General features: G+C 36.9%; 1 protein-coding gene across 5 annotated transcripts in view; it reads left to right on the top strand.

Moving 5' to 3' along the window:
* LOC129621152 (olfactory receptor 4F15-like) overlaps nt 1-17,674 on the top strand; it is a 40,184-nt gene extending 22,510 nt beyond the window's left edge. For 2 of the 5 annotated variants that reach the window (XM_055537231.1, XM_055537232.1), the window contains exon 2: nt 15,534-17,674. In XM_055537231.1, the coding sequence (XP_055393206.1) occupies nt 15,534-16,504 (971 nt within the window). In that variant the 3' untranslated portion in view covers nt 16,505-17,674. Of the gene's footprint in view, nt 1-2,582; nt 5,134-15,533 lie in introns of those variants that run through there. The other 3 variants (XM_055537230.1, XM_055537229.1, XM_055537228.1) reach the window with 3 other exon arrangements.
* Nucleotides 17,675-18,226: the final 552 nt, after the last annotated feature.

The following is an 18,226-nucleotide window of genomic DNA, read 5'->3' as shown; positions in this document are numbered from 1 at the left end:
TTTAAAAAATTAATAGGAAAATAAATTTCCTAGTAGTGGAAAATTAACTAATTAAAAATAATTGGCATATTGTTTTAAAACAAGAGTACAGAAATGTATTGCTGGAAGAGACAATACACATGAAAAGAATAGACAAGTATATAGGGCTTCTATATTAATAAGAGTGATAAAATGAATATACTATCTTAACCAAATCAACACAAATTAAATATGAAAAAGTTCTCTATTTGCTGAAGATATTACTGTAAAACAAGAAAATCCAAGACACTGCAGTAAAACACTATTACACAGAATGTGGTAAGGTAGCTACATAGAATGAAATTTTCTTCATTTAGCAAGAGGAAGCTAGAAATGGAAATGAGAAAAAATATTCTGTTCATAATGCCAAGAAAAAAGTTAAAAAATACAGGAATAAGTCTTACAAAGAAGGTATAGAATATGTATGAAGAAAAAGACAAAATCTTATTAAAGGACATGAAACAAGGTTTTAACAGATGGGTAGATGCATAATGTTTTTAAATGGGAAGATACCGTCATAATAACAATGCTCCTTCATTCCAAGTTAATATATAAATTTAAGGCAGTTAAAATCAAGAAGTGCAATGGAATTTTTTTGAGGGGTTGGATAAAATGATCTTAAAGTTTATATAGATAATGTATATACTGAAGAATAACTGTACTTCCCTGGAAGTCCAGTGGTTAAGAATCTGCCTGCCAGTGCAGGAGACACAAATTCGATCCCTGGCTCTGGAAGACCCCATATGTCACAGGGCAACTAAGCCCCTGCGCCACCACTACTGAGCCCGAGATCCCAAACTCTTAAGCCCGTGTGCTGCTACTACGGGGCCTGCGTGCCTAGAGCTGGTTCCACAACAAAAGAAGCCGCCACAGTGAGAAGCCCACGCACTGCATCTAGAGGAGGCTTGGGCGCAGCAACGGAAACCCAGCACAGCCAAAAATAATTAGTTAATTAAAAAAAAGAATAGCCAACTAAGCATGAAAAATAATTACAGCAAAGGAGGGACTTGCTTTATCAAGTGACGTAAGATAAAGCCACGGTTTTGAAATACTCTGATATTTCTACAGATGTAGGTAAATATATCAGTGGAAACAACAAATAATTTAGAAACAGATTCCAAATTATCTGAAAATTGAGCAAAATGCAAAAACCGTAATTAAATTCATTGGGGAAAGAATAGGCCACTTTACACATAGTGCCATTACAATTCTATTATACCTGGAAGAAATTAAAAGTGGACTTATATTTTAAAGCATATATAGAAGTAATAGAGCAGAGTACTAAATGGAAAACAAAAAACAATGAAATGTTGAAAGAAAATCTAAGGGTGTAGTTGTATGATCCAGGAGTGAGGGAGATCTTAACAAGACTAAATTCAGTAGCTATAAGTCAAGTAACAGCTGTATTTAATCATATAACAACTAAAAACTTGGGAATAGCCAAAGAAATTATAAACAAAATAATAGATAATTGATTTAAAAATATAATAAATGAAAAAAACTTAACATCTACAAATATAAAAAGAGCTCTTACAAACGACAAGAAAAAGACAGCACAATAAGAAATAGGAAAATACATGGAAAAGTAATTCACAAAAGACCAAATCTAAATTGCAAGAAAACATGTTCAAATTTATTGGTTGTCAGGGAATGAAAATTAGAGTAACAAAGAGCTATCACTTTATACCCAGTATACTGGCAACAATTTAAAAAGTGTTAACATTTATTTTAGTGGAAATATGTCTTATTACAGCCTTTTGGGAAGGCAATCAGGCAAATGTACACAAATTAAAAATATAAGTACTTTGTGTCAGTAATCACATCCTGAGAACTCATACCATGAAAGGAAAACAGTACAAAAGGATGATACATAAAGATACAGAGGATGCAAAGACATCAAGGATGCAAACAAAGATATTTGCAGCATTCTTTGTTGGGCCTCCAAACTGCAAACTGGGTAAATGCTTATTAATAGGGAAATTAGTAAATAAATTGTGGTCTATCCACACTGAATCAGGCAGCATTATAAAGAATAAATTAGAGCACCTCTCCAGACAATTTTCTGTACCTTTTTGTACATGTTTTCATTCTGTGGCATATTTCAGTAGAGAAACTTGAAAGTACAAATCTAGATTTTCTGAGTCAACTTTCTTTATCTAAAAATTATTATTATTATTTTGGCTGCACCATGCAGCTTGCAGGATCTTCGTTTCCTGACTAAGGATTGAACCCATACTCTCTGCAGTAGAAGCACAATGTCTTAACCACTGGACCACCAGAGAAGTCCCATGATTCACTTCTTTTTAAATTCTTAGGTGCCTTTGTCTACATATCCCCTTCTTGATTAGACACTAAAGCCCAAACTAAATTTGAGGTACATGATTAAATGATACCAAAGATTTATGCAGGGGACATTTCTGATTCTGGCTCTTTGTTCTACTTGTACTGTGTAAACTCTTAAGTAACTCTGTACAATGGCAAGATGATCTTTAGTTTTTGAAATTTTTGCAAGGACTTTCTTTCCAACTTACTAACTATGTCTGTCTCCCTCTTATACTCTTCAGTTAACCTCAGGGTTAGCCTTGTGCATGAAGTTGATGGATGGAGGAAATCGCTCAGTGGTGTCTGAATTTTTGCTGCAGGGACTCACCAGTTCTTGGGAGATCCAGATTCTTCTTTTTCTCTTGTTCACAGTATTTTATATAGCGAGTATGTTGGGAAACCTTCTCATTGTGCTCACAATTCTCTCAGACCACCATTTACATTCCCCCATGTACTTTTTGTTAGCAAATCTCTCCTTCATTGACACAGGTGTTTCCAGCATTGCAACCCCAAAGATGATTTCTGACCTTTTCAGAAGACACAAAGTCATCTCCTTGAGAGGCTGCATCACCCAGATGTTCTTTATTCACACTGTTGGGGGTGCAGAGATGGTGCTGCTCATTGTCATGGCCTATGACCGGTACGTTGCCATCTGTAAGCCGCTCCACTACCCGACCATCATGAACCTAAGAATGTGCACTTCTCTTCTGGCTGTTGCTTGGACCACTGGACTCATCCACTCTGTGGCCCAGCTGGCTTTTGTTGTCAACTTACCCTTTTGTGGCCCCAATGAAATGGATAGCTTTTACTGTGATTTTCCTCGGTTCATCAAGCTTGCATGTACAGACACGTATAGATTGGAGTTTCTGGTCACTGCCAACAGTGGTTTCATCTCCATGGGCACCTTCTTCACCCTGATTGTGTCTTACATCTTCATCCTGGTCATGGTTCGCAAACACTCTTCAGGTGGTTCATCCAAGGCCCTTTCTACCCTCTCAGCTCACATCACTGTGGTAGTTTTTTTCTTTGGCCCTTGCATTATTGTCTATGTGTGGCCATTCCCGACCTTACCCATAGATAAATTTTTAGCCATCTTTGATGTTCTAATTACTCCTTTTATGAATCCTATTATCTATACATTTAGAAACAAGGAGATGAAGATGGCAATGAGGAGACTGTTTGGTAAAGTTTTAAGTTTCAGGAAGAGTTCTCATGCACAATCCAAGAAATTTAGATTGATCTTGACTATTCTTGGAAATTAACCTCTTTAATTATCCTTTTCATATATATTTTCAGTGTACTTAATGATTTTCAATATTCACTGTGAAATTTCTCCTCAAGAATTCTGTTCATAGCTGGTCATTTTTTCCATAAGGACCCTTGGTCTAAGGAAACTGAAAATACTAGGCAGGAGTGAATTCAGCACTGGAATATAATGTTATTAAAAACTTACAGATGTTGGTAAAGGCTGAAATCTCACATACTGGGCATGTTTCCTGTTAAAACAAAATGTTGGATACTCTTCTCTCTGATAGAAATTCTCAAAGATGTATCTCTTCTAATATACAGATGTACCAATATTCAAGCCCTTTGTGTTTCTCAGTATCTATACACCTGAAGGAAAAAAAATGAAACAAAGACTATTGTCTAGGTAGCTTCGAGATTTTTGGGCTTCTATTGTCTGAATTTAGCCATCCACACTCAAGATTTAATTAATTACAAGGTTTTTAAATTTAGTTAGGATTGGAAGGTGATATTTGGCTAACTCAAAGAGTGACAACTCAGAAGATATTAATTTTTTTTGATATTAATATTTTTAATTAATCAAATGTTTTGAGACCAGGTATTGTAAATTCCTATATGCCTCAGTGTGTATACCTGTTTCCTGTTATTTCCTAAACTTAGTCACTATTTTTATATGGCAAAGATAATTATGTGAAACTAAATGATTTTAAATGGGTTGAATATTTTGTAGATAAAAGAGATAATACTGAATGAAAATGCAAAAGATTTATATATTATGAGAACCAGGGTAATAACTAAATAAAACAAAGTATCAGTTCAGTTCAATTCAGTCACTCAGGCATGTTCAACTTTTTGTGACCCCATGGACCACAGCACACCAGGCTTCCCTGTCCATCACCAACTCCTGGAGTTTACTCAAACTCATGTCCATCAAGTCTGTGATGCCATCCAACTATCTCATTCTCTGTTGTCCCCTTCTCCTCCCACCTTCAATCTTTCCCAGCATCAGGTTCTTTTCAAATGAGTCAGTTCTTTGCATCAGGTGGCCAAAGTATTGGAGTTTCAGCTTCAGCATCAGTCCTCCCAATGAATATTCAGGACTGATTTCCTTTAGGTTTGACTGGTTGGATCTCCTTGCACTCCAAGGGATTCTCAAGAGTCTTCTCCAACACCACAGTTCAAAAGCATCAATTCTTTGGCGCTCAGCTTTCTTTATAGTTTTTATTATTTATTTATTTAATTGGAGTGTAGCCGATTTATGATGTTGTATTAGTTTAAGGTGTATAGCATAGTCATTTTTTTCAGGTTATATTGCATTATAAATCATTATAAGACATTGGGTATAATTCCCTGTGCTATACAGTAAATCCTTATTGCTTATCTCTTTTGTGTATAGTAGTTTTTGTATCTCATAATCCCATAATCTTAATTTGGTCTTCCCCTCCCCCTTGGTAACCATAAATTTGTTTTCTACATCTATGAGTCTGTTTCTGTTTACAGATTCATTTGTATTATTTTTATATCACATGTAAGTGATATCATGTGGTATTTATCTTTCTCTGACATTTCAAAAGCATATATTCTCTGAGTCTATCCATGTTGCCCAAATGGCAAGATTTCATTCTTTTTTATGGCTGAGTAATATTCCACAGCATATAAATATATCACATTTTCCTAAGTCAATCATCTGTTCTTGGGCACTTTGGGCTGCTTTCATGATTGCCTTTTGTAAATCAGGGTGCTATGAACATTGAGATACAAGTATCTTTTTAAAAAAAAACAGTTTCATATATAATTATTTTTTAAGTAGATTGATTAAAATTTTAGTTGGAGTTCCAATAACAAACTCTCAAAAATTAATAGAATGAATATAGAGAGAAGTAGAAGGATATAGTAGACCTGAATAGCATCATGAACCAATTCAACAGAATTAAGATTTATACAATTTTCACACAACAGTAGGATACAAATTCTATTTAAGTTCCCATAGACTATAAACTAGGAGACTCTGAAACATATACAGGGACATAAAACAAGGTGCAAAAATTTCATAGTCTAAAGGTATTGAAATCATACAAAGTCTGTTCTCTTATCACTGTGGAATTATGTGAGAAATATCAAAAGATATTTGTAAATAACCCATATATTTTCAAGTGCAATGTGACTTAGCCATTGAAAGCCTCAGTAAAGTTAGAAGACTGAAAAAACACAGTGTTTTCAGAGAGGAAAGCATTTAAATGAGAAATTATTATCAAAGATGCTTTAACAAATCTCATGTATTTGGAAATTAAATGTCCTCTTTAAATGATGCATGTATTTAAGAAAGCCATAACAAGGAAAATCAGAAAATATTTGTAATAGAATAAAAATGAAAAGAGAATTTACCAGAATTTGTTGCAAGCACCTGAAGCTGCACAATGCAATTAAGTACAATGTGGAGTCTTGAATAAAGTATGAAAACAAATATTGAACACTAGCATAACATTTTGTTAAATTTAAATAAAATCTATACTTTAGTTAACAATTTTGCTTCCCTTGTAGTTCAGCTGGTAAAGAATCTGCCTGCAATGTGGGAGACCTGGATTCGATCCCTGGGTTGGGAAAATCTCCTGGAGGAGGGAAAGGCTACCCACTCCAGCATTCTGGCCTGGAGAATTCCATGGACTATACAGTCCATGGGGTTGCAGAGCCGGACACGTCTGAAAGACTTTCACTTTACTTCACTTCACTTCATGCTGTTGCTGCTAAGTCGCTTCAGTCGTGTCTGACTCTGTGCGACCCCATAGATGGCAGCCCACCAGGCTCCGCCGTCCCTGGGACTCTCCAGGCAAGAACACTGGAGTGGGTTGCCATTTCCTTCTCCATCACTTCGTGGGATGCATGTATCTTTTTAAATTAAGAGTTTTCATTTTTTCTGGGTATATACTCAGGAGTGGAATTGCTGGATCATCCAGTAGTTCCATTTTTAGTTTTTTAAGGAACCTACAGACTCTTCTTGTGGCTATAGCAATTTACATTCCCACCAACAGTGTAGAAGCTTTCCCTTTTCTCCACACCCTCTCTAGCATTTATTGTTTGTAGATATTTTGATGTGAGCCACTCTGACTGGTCTGAGATGATACCTCATCGTAGTTTTGATTTGCAATTTTCTAATAATCACTTACATAGAGTATATTTTCATATGCTTTTTAGCCACCTGCATGTCTTCCTTGGAGAAAAGTCTATTTAGATCTTCTGCCCATTATTTGATTGGGTTGTTTGCTTTTTGATACTGAGCTGCATGAGTTGTTTGTGTATTTCAGAGGTTAATCCCTTGCTGCTTCTTTTGCAAATATTTTCTCCCATTCTGAAGGTTGTCTTCTTTCGATTGGTTGTCTTTGTTTCCTTTGCTGTATAAAAGCTTTTTAGTTTAATTAGGTCCTGTTTGTTTATTTTTGCTTTTATTTTCATTACTCAAGGAGATGGATCAAAAAACATCTTGCTGTGGTTTATGTCAAAGAGTGTTCTGCCTATGTTTTCCTCTAAGAGTTTTATACTATTTGTCCTTATACTTAGGTCTTTAATCCATTTTCAGTTTATTTTTGTGTAGAGTGTTAGGGAGTGTTTTAATTTCATTTATTTACATGTAGCTGTCCAGTTTTCCCAGCACCACTTATTGAAGAGACTGTTTTTTCTCCATTCTGTATTCTCGTTTTTGTTGTCATAGATTAGAAGACCATATGTGCATGGGTTTATCTCTAGGTTTTCTGTTCTATCCCACTGATCTATATTTCTGTTTCTATGCCAGTACTATACTGTTTTGATGACTATAACTTTATAATATAATCTGAAGTCAGGGAACCTGATTCCTTCAGCTCTATTTTTCTTTCTCAAAATTGCTTCAGCCCTAAATGGTTTTTTGTGTTTCCATACAAATTGTACAATTTTTTGTTCTAATTCTGTGAACAATACCATTAGTAATTTGATAGAGATTGTATCGAATCTGTACATTGCTTTGGATAGTATAGTCATTTTCACAATATTGATTCTTCCAATCCAAGAACATGGTATATTTCTCCCTCTGTGCCATCTTTGATTTCTTTTATCGGCATCTTACAGTTTTCTGAGTGTAGGTTTTTGCCTCCTTGGGTGGGCTTATTCCCAAGTATTTTATTCTTTTTGATGCAATGGTAAATGGGATTATTTCCTTGATTTCTTTTTCTGATCTTTTGTTTTCAGTGCATAGGAATGGAAAGGATTTCTGTGTATTAATTTTGTGTCCTATAACTTTACCAAATTCATTGATGAGTTTTAGCAGTTTTCTGGTAGTATCTTCAGGATTTTCTATGTATAGTATCATGTCATTTGCAAACCGTGACAGTTATACTTCTTTTCCAGTTTGGATTCCTTTTATTTCCTTTTCTTCTGTGATTGCTGGGCTAGGACTTTCAAAACTAAGTTGAATAATAATGGCAAGAGTGACATCTTTTTCTTGTTTCTTGTCTTAGAAGAAATGGTTTCAGTTTTTCACCATTGAGAATGATGTTTGCTGAGGGTTTGTTATATGTGGCCTTTATTATGTTGAAGTGGTCCCCTCTATGCCTACTTTCTGGAGAGTGTTTTTAAATCATAAATGGATGTTGAATATTGTCAAAAGCTTTTTCTGCTTCTCTTGAGATAATCATGCATTTATATTTTCAATGTGTTGCTGTGGTGTATCACTCTGATTGATTTGTGGATCAACCAGGAAGAAATAGAAAAGATGAACAGACCAATCACAAGTATGGAAATTGAAACTGTGGTTAAAAATCTTCCAACAATCAAAAGTCCAGGACCAGACTGCTTCACAGGCAAATTCTATCAAAAATTTAGAGAAGAGTTAACATGTATGCTTCTGACAGTCTTCCAAAACATTGCTGAGGAAGGGACACTCCTAAGCTCATTTTATGAGGCCACCATTACCCTGATACCAAAGCCAGACAAAGATAACACAAAGAAAGAAAATTACTGGCCACAGACCACCTGATCTGCCTCTTGAGAAATTTGTATGCAGGTCAGGAAGCAACAGTTAGAACTGGACATGGAACAACAGACTGGTTCCAAATAGGAAAAGGAGTACATCGAGGCTGTATATTGTTACCCTGTTTATTTAACTTATATGCAGAGTACATCATGAGAAATGCTGGACTGGAAGAAACACAAGCTGGAATCAAGATTGTCAGGAGAAATATCAATAACCTCAGATATGCAGATGACACCACCCTTATGGCAGAAAGTGAAGAGGAACTAAAAAGCCTCTTGATGAAAGTGAAAGAAGAGAGTGAAAAAGTTGGCTTAAAGCTCAACATTCAGAAAACGAAGATCATGGCATCCGGTCCCATCACTTCATGGGAAATAGATGGGGAAACAGTGGCTGACTAATTTTCTGGGCTCCAAAATCACTGCAGATGGTGACTGCAGCCATGAAATTAGAAGACGCTTACTCCTTGGAAGGAAAGTTATGACCAACCTAGATAGCATATTCAAAAGCAGAGACATTACCTTGCCAACAAAGGTCCATCTAGTCAAGGCTATTGTTTTTCCTGTGGTCATGTATGGATGTGAGAGTTGGACTGTGAAGAAGGCTGAACGCCGAAGAATTGATGCTTTTGAACTGTGGTGTTGGAGAAGACTCTTGAGAGTCCCTTGGACTGCAAGGAGATCCACCCAGTCCATACTGAAGGAGATCAGCCCTGGGATTTCTTTGGAAGGAATGATGCTAAAGCTGAAACTCCAGTACTTTGGCCACCTGATGCGAAGAGTTGACTCATTGGAAAAGACTCTGCTGCTGGGAGGGATTGGGGGCAGGAGGAGAAGGGGACGACAGGATGAGATGGCTGGATGTCATCACCGACTCAATGGACGTGAATTTGAGTGAACTCTGGGAGTTGGTGATGGACAGGGAGGCCTGGCGTGCTGCGATTCATGGGGTCGCAAAGAGTCGGACACGACTGAGCGACTGATCTAATCTGATCTGATCACTGATGAACATAGATGCAACAATTATGTCATATCATTTTGAGCTTTTAAATCTCTGTGTCCTTTGTGTGAGTGTGTGTAAAGATAAATCCTGTAAATTTAAAAAATTCATGGTGAAATATTTGGTCCCAATTTTCATCTGCTCTGTGGAAATATTTTTTCTGTACTCTTTTTCCTGCCATTTGTTTCCATGTTTATTGTGTTCTTTCTAATCGTGTAGATTTTGTGTTTGCTGTTTTTATCTTTAAGGTTCTGAATTTAAATCAAAACTTTTTTCTTTTTCAAATTTCTTCACATTTATTTAGCATTTTACAGTTTAGAAAGCATAGTTGCTTGTGGTAATCTTACACTCTTTCCTATTACAAAATTATATTTTGCTCCAGTATCTTGTTTTATGTATCCTTTTACCCTCTCTCTCTCTCTCCTAATCCCTCCTTTCTCTTTTCTCTTTCTTAGGCATTTCTTCGGGATAAAAATTTAGTATGAGAGTTCCAAATGAGTCATTTTTCTTGTTTCCCTAGCTTGGGGTTTACTCTTCATTTTGGGTCCATCATTGTTTGTGGTTGAAAGTTCTGTCTCTGAGCCTGGGGTGGAGATAGGTAAAGAGAAGACAGAATGATGCTCCATACACAAAGGAATATTGCCCTGGCCCCTACAGACTGACCCTCTCTCCAAGCTCTTTCCCTCATGTTCCTAGCCTCCACGGGCATATAGTGTTTCTGTCTCCTCCCCTCCTCTCTCCTTTCCTCTTCTCCCCTCTGCTTCCCTCCCTTCTCCTCCCTCCCTCCTCTCTTCCTTTGTTTTTCTCTCCCTTCTTCCTTTCTTATCCACTTCCTTTATTTTTCTTTCTCTGTTTCCTCTCTTTCTTTCTTTTGTGATGAGTACTTTAAAAATCTATTCTTATAGCTGCTGGCTCTTTAAAAAATGTGGTATATCTTTTCCTGCACCAACTCTTTGTAGCAACTTCATGTCAATGAATGAATGAAGTTGTGTTCTAGCTTAGCAGAATTTTTTTTTTATCAGCTAATTTCTTTCTTTGTAAACTTTTTCCCCCTTTACTTCTGTGAGCCATCAGAGTTGGTCAGGCCACTATAGGGCTGTACATATTGCAAAAAGGTTTTCTTTCCGCTCTACTCTTCACACTAAACAGATATACTATTACTTACAATTTATATTTACTACTGTGATAATTAGTAAAAAAAATTGTCAAGATTGAATTTCATTTATCTGCTGAGTTTTCTATGTTTGCTAAGCCATATATTCAATAATTGGTCTTACATTTTATTCCTTTCCTTTCCCAATGAATCAATGAGAATATATAATTGTTCATAACATAGGAAGCTTAGGAACTGGAAGATACTGTAGAAATTATTTTCTATAATCTCATTTTACAGATGAGGAAATATTACTATAGAGATATGAAGTGAAACATCTGAAGTTACAGAGTGAGTTACTGACCAAACATGAATAGAATTTAAGTTTTCTGATTCACAATCTACAATGAAGTCCAACATAGTAGTTATTTCTGAGTTAAAAGTATTCTTTTTGATGTGAAATTATAGGCCATATAATTGAATTAATAGTTAAACAGTGTTCCATGTAGATTATAAATATGCCAGTTTTTGAATGTAAAACAGAATAATAGCCTTATAGATAATTCACACAAACACACACACTAGGGATTTCTATGAAGTTCCCTATTTTCTGGTAAGTTTCTTGGGTGAAGTTGGTTTGATATGAATATAACAAAAGTATATTTATGTGTTTCTTGGAGATTCTTTAACCTTACTCAGGAAATACATATTTCAAACTAAGTAAACAAAGTGGTGTTTAAAATGTTTTCTGATCTCTTTTTCTTCCTGTTTGTGGCTAATCCATGACTTCCTCTGTTGGTGTGGCAGCATTCTGGGTGACAATTCCCTTGGATAAATGAAATCATATTGGCAATCCTAAGTCTCTGCAGTATCATTTGGTCAGTACTCTCCTGTGTGCCAATTAGTCAGATCTTTCCCAAGAACAGCATTTTTACAGCTATTTGCATATGAAGCAATGCTAGTTTTAACCAATAAAAGTTGAATATGGTTAACTCTTTGGTAACAGTCACACGTCAGGTCTTTATATGAGTAAGTTAGTGACAAATTCAGAAATAACTTGAGGATATTGGTGTACAATGTTGAAGTCCCTAAAGACCAAGACTCAATAGATGTTTCTGGTGACAGGGTCATTTTGTAAAGAAATCAGTTAATTGTTACCTTGTACAATAGAAGCAGCTTCAGCTGAGCTTAATGAGTAAGAATTAACACAAATGAGAAAGAGCACATACAGTCAGAAACTGATTTTATTATTAATTTCCCCCCCTATTTATCCATTGTTCTCTAAGATTGAGATCCAAGAAAAAGAATTACAAAAGGCAGGAGACAGTTTTGTAAGTGGGAACAGAATTTGAATTAGTGTAGTGTTGGGCTTTATTTTATTCCTTGATGTGGAGACCGAGCACTTTTGCTTCCTCTGTCAATGATACAGCACTAGGAGCAGAGCCTCTTCTATGGGAAGCTAAAGGCCTTCAAGTGGTTAAAGCAACGGCAGTCTGGGAACCCAACTAGGAGCTCTGAGATGCAGGTATTACACAGATTTGCCCTTACTTCAATAGCCAGGAAGAATCATGGCTGTGTTATGTTAAATAATCAGAAAGTCATGAGAAAAGTCTTCTCTATATACTGGTTAAGAGGCAGATCGGGGAATCAATATCAGTTCTACCACTTACTGTTCTAATCTATGGCTTTCCCTCTCATGGTCTCGATTTCCTCCACTGTGAAAAGGAGCTGATAATTTTTATGGTTTTTGTAAGTATCAAACAAGATAGTGTCAGTAAAGGTGTTATCGTAGTGTCTTGCCCATGGTGGTCACTGTTTTTGTTTTACTTTGGCTTGTTCTCATTGTTTTCATTGATAGCTTATCAAACACTGCTTCAGACTGGGAGCTCTTCCCTCATTATGCTTCAACAACTCTTTCAGAGTCAGATATGAAGCTGTATATCCAAATAACTTATATCCATATCTTAAACTGCATCATAGGTCTTGATTTCTTTCTGAAGACAGCCCTGATCACTCTGGCTCATGTGTATCTTTTCTGCTTCACAAATTCTATGCTCATACTACTTATTTGACATTCTCTATGTAAGAATTTTTTATTGTTTATATTTTAGTATGTGCTAAAATGTAAATGGCTTAATGGCAGTGAATATTTTAATACTTCAGGAAGTCCATAGAGTCCTGGAACAATGCATTGGGCTTAGTAGATATCTAGAAAATGTTTGCTGATTGATTACAGAGTGTTATGATAAAGGGAAAAATGAATGACATAGAAAATTTACAATAATGTGCTAATCAATGTAAGTGGAACAAAAACAATTAGAGAAGAGGGAGACTAATACAGGGATAGGGTTTTTATGGGATACGGGACTTATAATCAACTGCAGATGAGGGAAAAGGTAGTGAATATGGTAGCACTCCACTGCAGGGAATACCATCATTACAGTGAGGTTCATTACCTACTGGGCTGGCATTGTGTTATAAAGTCATAGAAATATAAGACTTGAAAGGACTACTTAGCATCACCTACTCAGTCCCCTTTATTTTCCAGATGATGAAACTGAGTTCAAGAAGTGAGTTGAGTGTGGAAGGGATGAGAGAAAGAACTTATTCTAACTTCCCATGAACTTAGGGCTTGTGCTTGATCACAACTTTCCCAATTACAAGTGCAGTGTTCTTTTCAATCTTTCCAACATTCCATGAACCATGAAAAGTGAACGTGGCATGGACAATGATTTCCTAATTTAACAGAATTTTGTTTGCTACATTGCATTGGCTCATCCATGTTTAGAGTCTGCAGCACAGATTTCTTTTCTGGCTTGTCCTAACTCTGTCATATGCTCTCACAGCTCAAGCTTTCCTTGAGCTGAGCTACGGAAGCTGGATACATTTTTAAGGTTTCTACATTATCTTCTCTCTTTATGGGGAAAAGATGACTATGATTTGATAAAACCACAATATGTTTAGCTTTAAACATAAGAGAGTATCAATGAAACTGATAGCATTTCATATCGGAGGTCAGTCAGTCCAGTTCAGTTGCTCAGTCGTGTCTGACTCTTTGCGACCCCATGAATCGCAGCACGCCAGGCCTCCCTGTCCATCACCAACTCCCAGAGTTCACTCAAATTCACGTCCATTGAGTCAGTGATGACATCCAGCCATCTCATCCTGTCGTCCCCTTCTCCTCCTGCCCCCGATCACTCCCAGCATCAGAGTCTTTTCCAATGAGTCAATCTTCCCATCAGGTGGCCAAAGTACTGGAGTTTCAGCTTTAGCATCATTCCTTCCAAAGAAATCCCAGGGCTGATCTCCTTCAGAATGGACTGGTTGGATCTCCTTGCAGTCCAAGGGACTCTCAAGAGTCTTCTCCAACACCACAGTTCAAAAGCATCAATTCTTCGGCGCTCAGCCTTCTTCACAGTCCAACTCTCACATCCATACATTACCACTGGAAAAACCATAGCCTTGACTAGATGGACCTCTGCTTTTCAATATGCTATCTAGGTTGGTCATAACTTTCCTTCCAAGGAGTAAGCATCTTTTAATTTCATGGCTGCACTCACCATCTGCAGTGACTTTGGAGCCTAGAAAAATAAAGTCTGACACTGTTTCCACTGTTTCCCCATCTATTTCCCATGAAGTGATGGGACCAGATGCCATCATCTTACTTTTCTGAATGTTGAGCTTTAAGCCAACTTTTTCACTCTCTTCTTTCACTTTTATCAAGAGGCTTTTTAGTCCCTCTTCACTTTCTGCCATAAGGGTGGTGTCATCTGCGTATCTGAGGTTATTGATATTTCTCCCGGCAATCTTGATTCCAGCTTATGCTTCTTCCAGTCCAGAGTTTCTCATGATGTACTCTGCATATAAGTTAAATAAGCAAGGTGACAATATACAGCCTCGATGTACTCCTTTTCCTATTTGGAACCAGTCTGTTGTTCCATGTCCAGTTCTAACTGTTGCTTTCTGACCTGCATACTGATTTCTCAAGAGGCAGGTAAGGTAGTCTGGTATTTCCATCTCTTTCAGAATTTTCCACAGTTTATTGTGATCCACACAGTCAAAGGCTTTGGCATAGTCAATAAATCAGAAATAGATGTTTTTCTGGAACTCTCTTCCTTTTTCCATGATCCAGCGAATGTTGGCAATTTTATCTCTGGTTCCTCTGCCTTTTCTAAAACCAGCTTGAACATCTGGAAGTTCACAGTTCACATATTGCTGAAGTCTGACTTGGAGAATTTTGAGCATTACTTTACTAGTGTGTGAGATGAGTGCAATTGTGCAGTAGTTTGAGCATTCTTTGGCATTGCCTTTCCTTGAGACTGGAATGAAAACTGACCTTTAGTCCTGTGGCCACTGCTGAGTTTTCCAAATTTGCTGGCATACTGAGTGCAGCACTTTTGGAGGTAGTCAGAGGGTAAAGAAAATGAAGGTCATCAGAATTGTCTGAAGTTTGGGGAAATCCATGCATGGGAGTAACAAACAGTGAGAAAAATCAATAAGTTCATTTCTATTTCCACTTTCCTCCCTCATGGTATTCCAGGGCACTCCTATCTGCTTCGCACAACCCTTTTGATTCAGCAGAATATTTATTTCTTTTATCAAAACTTAGAGAATTCTAGAGAGACTGGGGAGTCAGAAGCAGTGCTTTTTGGCAAATAGTTACTGCATATCTTCTGAAATGGCATTTTTTAAAAAAACTATTTTTAATTGAAGGATAATTGCTTTACAATATTCAGTTCATTTCAGTTCAGTCGTAAGGTTATATTATATGTGTTTTGGCTGTGTGAATTATGGCAGTATTTTTATGTGGTCAGTAACTCTTCACAAGGTTGATTTCATTTTTATTCTCTTTTTTAGGTAAAATTGAGTCATCTCTGTTTGCAGAGGAAATGGGTGCAGCCAACCACTCCATGGTGTCTGAGTTTGTGTTCCTGGGGCTCTCCAGTTCCTGGGAGATCCAGCTTCTTCTTTTCCTTTTTTTCTCTGTGTTCTACATGGCAAGCCTGATGGGAAACCTCCTCATTGTGTTCTCTGTGAGTGCTGACGCTAGCTTGCACTCCCCCATGTATTTCCTGCTAGCCAACCTCTCCTTTCTCGATGTGGGGGTTTGCTCTATTGCTGCTCCTAAAATGATTTATGACCTTTTCAGAAAACACAAAGCCATCTCTTTTGGGGGTTGTCTAACTCAGATCTTCTTTATTCATGCCATTGGGGGCACAGAAATGGTGCTGCTCATTGCCATGGCCTTTGACAGATATGTAGCCATATGCAAGCCTCTCCACTATCTGACCATCATGAACCCACGAATGTGCATTTTGATTTTGGCTGCTGCCTGGGTCCTTGGCCTCATTCACTCAGTGGCCCAGTTGGCTTTTGTTGTAGACTTGCCCTTCTGTGGTCCTAATGTATTGGACAGCTTTTATTGTGATCTCCCCCAACTCATTAAACTTGCTTGCACAGAGACCTATAGACTAGAGTTCATGGTCACTGCCAACAGTGGACTCATCTCCGTGGGTTCCTTCTTCATATTGATTATTTCCTACATCTTCATTCTGGTCACTGTTTGGAAACACTCCTCAGGTAGTGTATCCAAGGCCCTCTCCACCTTGTCAGCTCACGTCACTGTGGTGGTCTTATTCTTTGGGCCATTAATCTTCTTCTACACCTGGCCCTTCCCTTCATCACACTTGGACAAGTTCCTTGCTATCTTTGATGCAGTGCTCACTCCTTTTCTGAATCCAGTCATCTACACATTCAGGAACAAGGAGATGAAAGCAGCAATGAAGAAACTCTGCCATCAGCTTGTGAGTTACAGCAAGATGTCCTAAATACTCTAAAGATAAAAGATATTTAGCTCTACCCTTAATGACAACAGAAAAAATGTCATTTCAGGCCTCTATTAATTTTATGTGCTAGGTTACATTGAGGGATATTCATGTTGCCATACACTTAATAAGGATAAAGAGAGCTTACATTGTAGTTTTCTATGTTTCCAGCTTTTGCTGGATGTTTTATATGAATTATTTTATTTACTATTCATGATAACTCTGGGTGGTGAGTATTTCATCTTGTCTTTTTAATAATTAAGAAATTCTTAGCTCGTTCTTTGTATAATTACTATGTTAAATACTTCAAATGAAAGCTGATTATCATCTTAATCCACCATATCCAATTGTCTTATCTCTCAAAAGGTGCCAAACAGAGAAGGTGTTCAATAATTCAGTGTTGGAAATTAGAATATTATTCCTTTTCGCTGTTATTCTTTCCCTGTTTGGAATTGGTTAATGTTCATTTCTCAAACTACCTACCAAACTGCCGTAATATGTGATTGGTTTTTTTCCTATAGATAACTGTTTTTCCTATAGATAACTGTTTTTTCCAATAGATAACCTAGATAACTGTTGACTTTATAATAGGCTTGTTGAATATTATAACTGAACTTTGAAAGATCATGTGTTCTAACCCCTTTATTTTATCAATGGTAATGCTCAGGCAGAGATATGTGAAGTGAGAAATCTAGGATAACAATCAGATCTCAGCTCTCCATCCCTGCCCCAATTTACTGGGGGAAAATTGACAAATATAATTGTATATGTTTAAAGTGTACAATGTGATGATTTGATATACATATACATTGTGGAGTGATTGCTAATATCAAGATAATTAATACATCTATCACCTGACACAGTTAATTCCTTTCTTCTCACTTTAGATTAAAAAATTGGAAAAAAAATCCAGGCCAACTTTTTAGTTTGTATTCTAACTAACAGAGTATTCACTGGCTTTCTATCTCTGACCCCAGTGATAGCAGAACTGACACTGTAAGCTCATTACTCTTTTCATTGGTATCAATTTCACATGATTATTTGCTGTTTTGAAGTTCTTTTCCTGCAGCTCAGAAAGAAATTTCTTCAGCAGGGTCCTGGGTATTTTATAACTGGATGATAATGTTATCACTCACACATGGCTTTTATTTATGTCACTTATTAGAAACATACTATACCAATACAGTATACTAACGCATATATATGGAATTTAGAAAGATGGTAACAATAACCCTGTGTACAAGACAGCAAAAGAGACACTGATGTATAGAACAGTCTTATGGACTCTGTGAGAGAGGGAGAGGGTGGGAAGATTTGGGAGAATGGCATTGAAACATGTAAAATATCATGTATGAAACGAGTTGCCAGTCCAGGTTCGATGCACTGTACTGGATGCTTGGGGCTGGTGCACTGGGACGACCCAGAGGGATGGTGTGGGGAGGGAGGAGGGAGGAGGGTTCAGGATGGGGAACACATGTATACCTGTGGCGGATTCATTTTGATATTTCGCAAAACTAATACAATTATGTAAAGTTTAAAAAATAAAATCAAATCAAATATGCTTCATAAAAAAAAGAAACATACTATAAAATAGTATTATTCTATGTTGATTTTTTTCCTTTAATCAATACTTTAAAGGGTATTCACCATAACTTTTCTTATTGTTACCAAGATTGCACAGTTATTTTAAATGAGCTTCAAGAATTTCATATATGAATATTACAG

This window comes from Bubalus kerabau, chromosome 10 (assembly GCF_029407905.1).
Source record: "Bubalus kerabau isolate K-KA32 ecotype Philippines breed swamp buffalo chromosome 10, PCC_UOA_SB_1v2, whole genome shotgun sequence".
Lineage (NCBI taxonomy): Eukaryota > Metazoa > Chordata > Mammalia > Artiodactyla > Bovidae > Bubalus > Bubalus kerabau.
The sequence above is the reverse complement of the archived record's forward strand: the minus strand, read 5'-3'. Positions and strand labels throughout refer to the sequence as shown.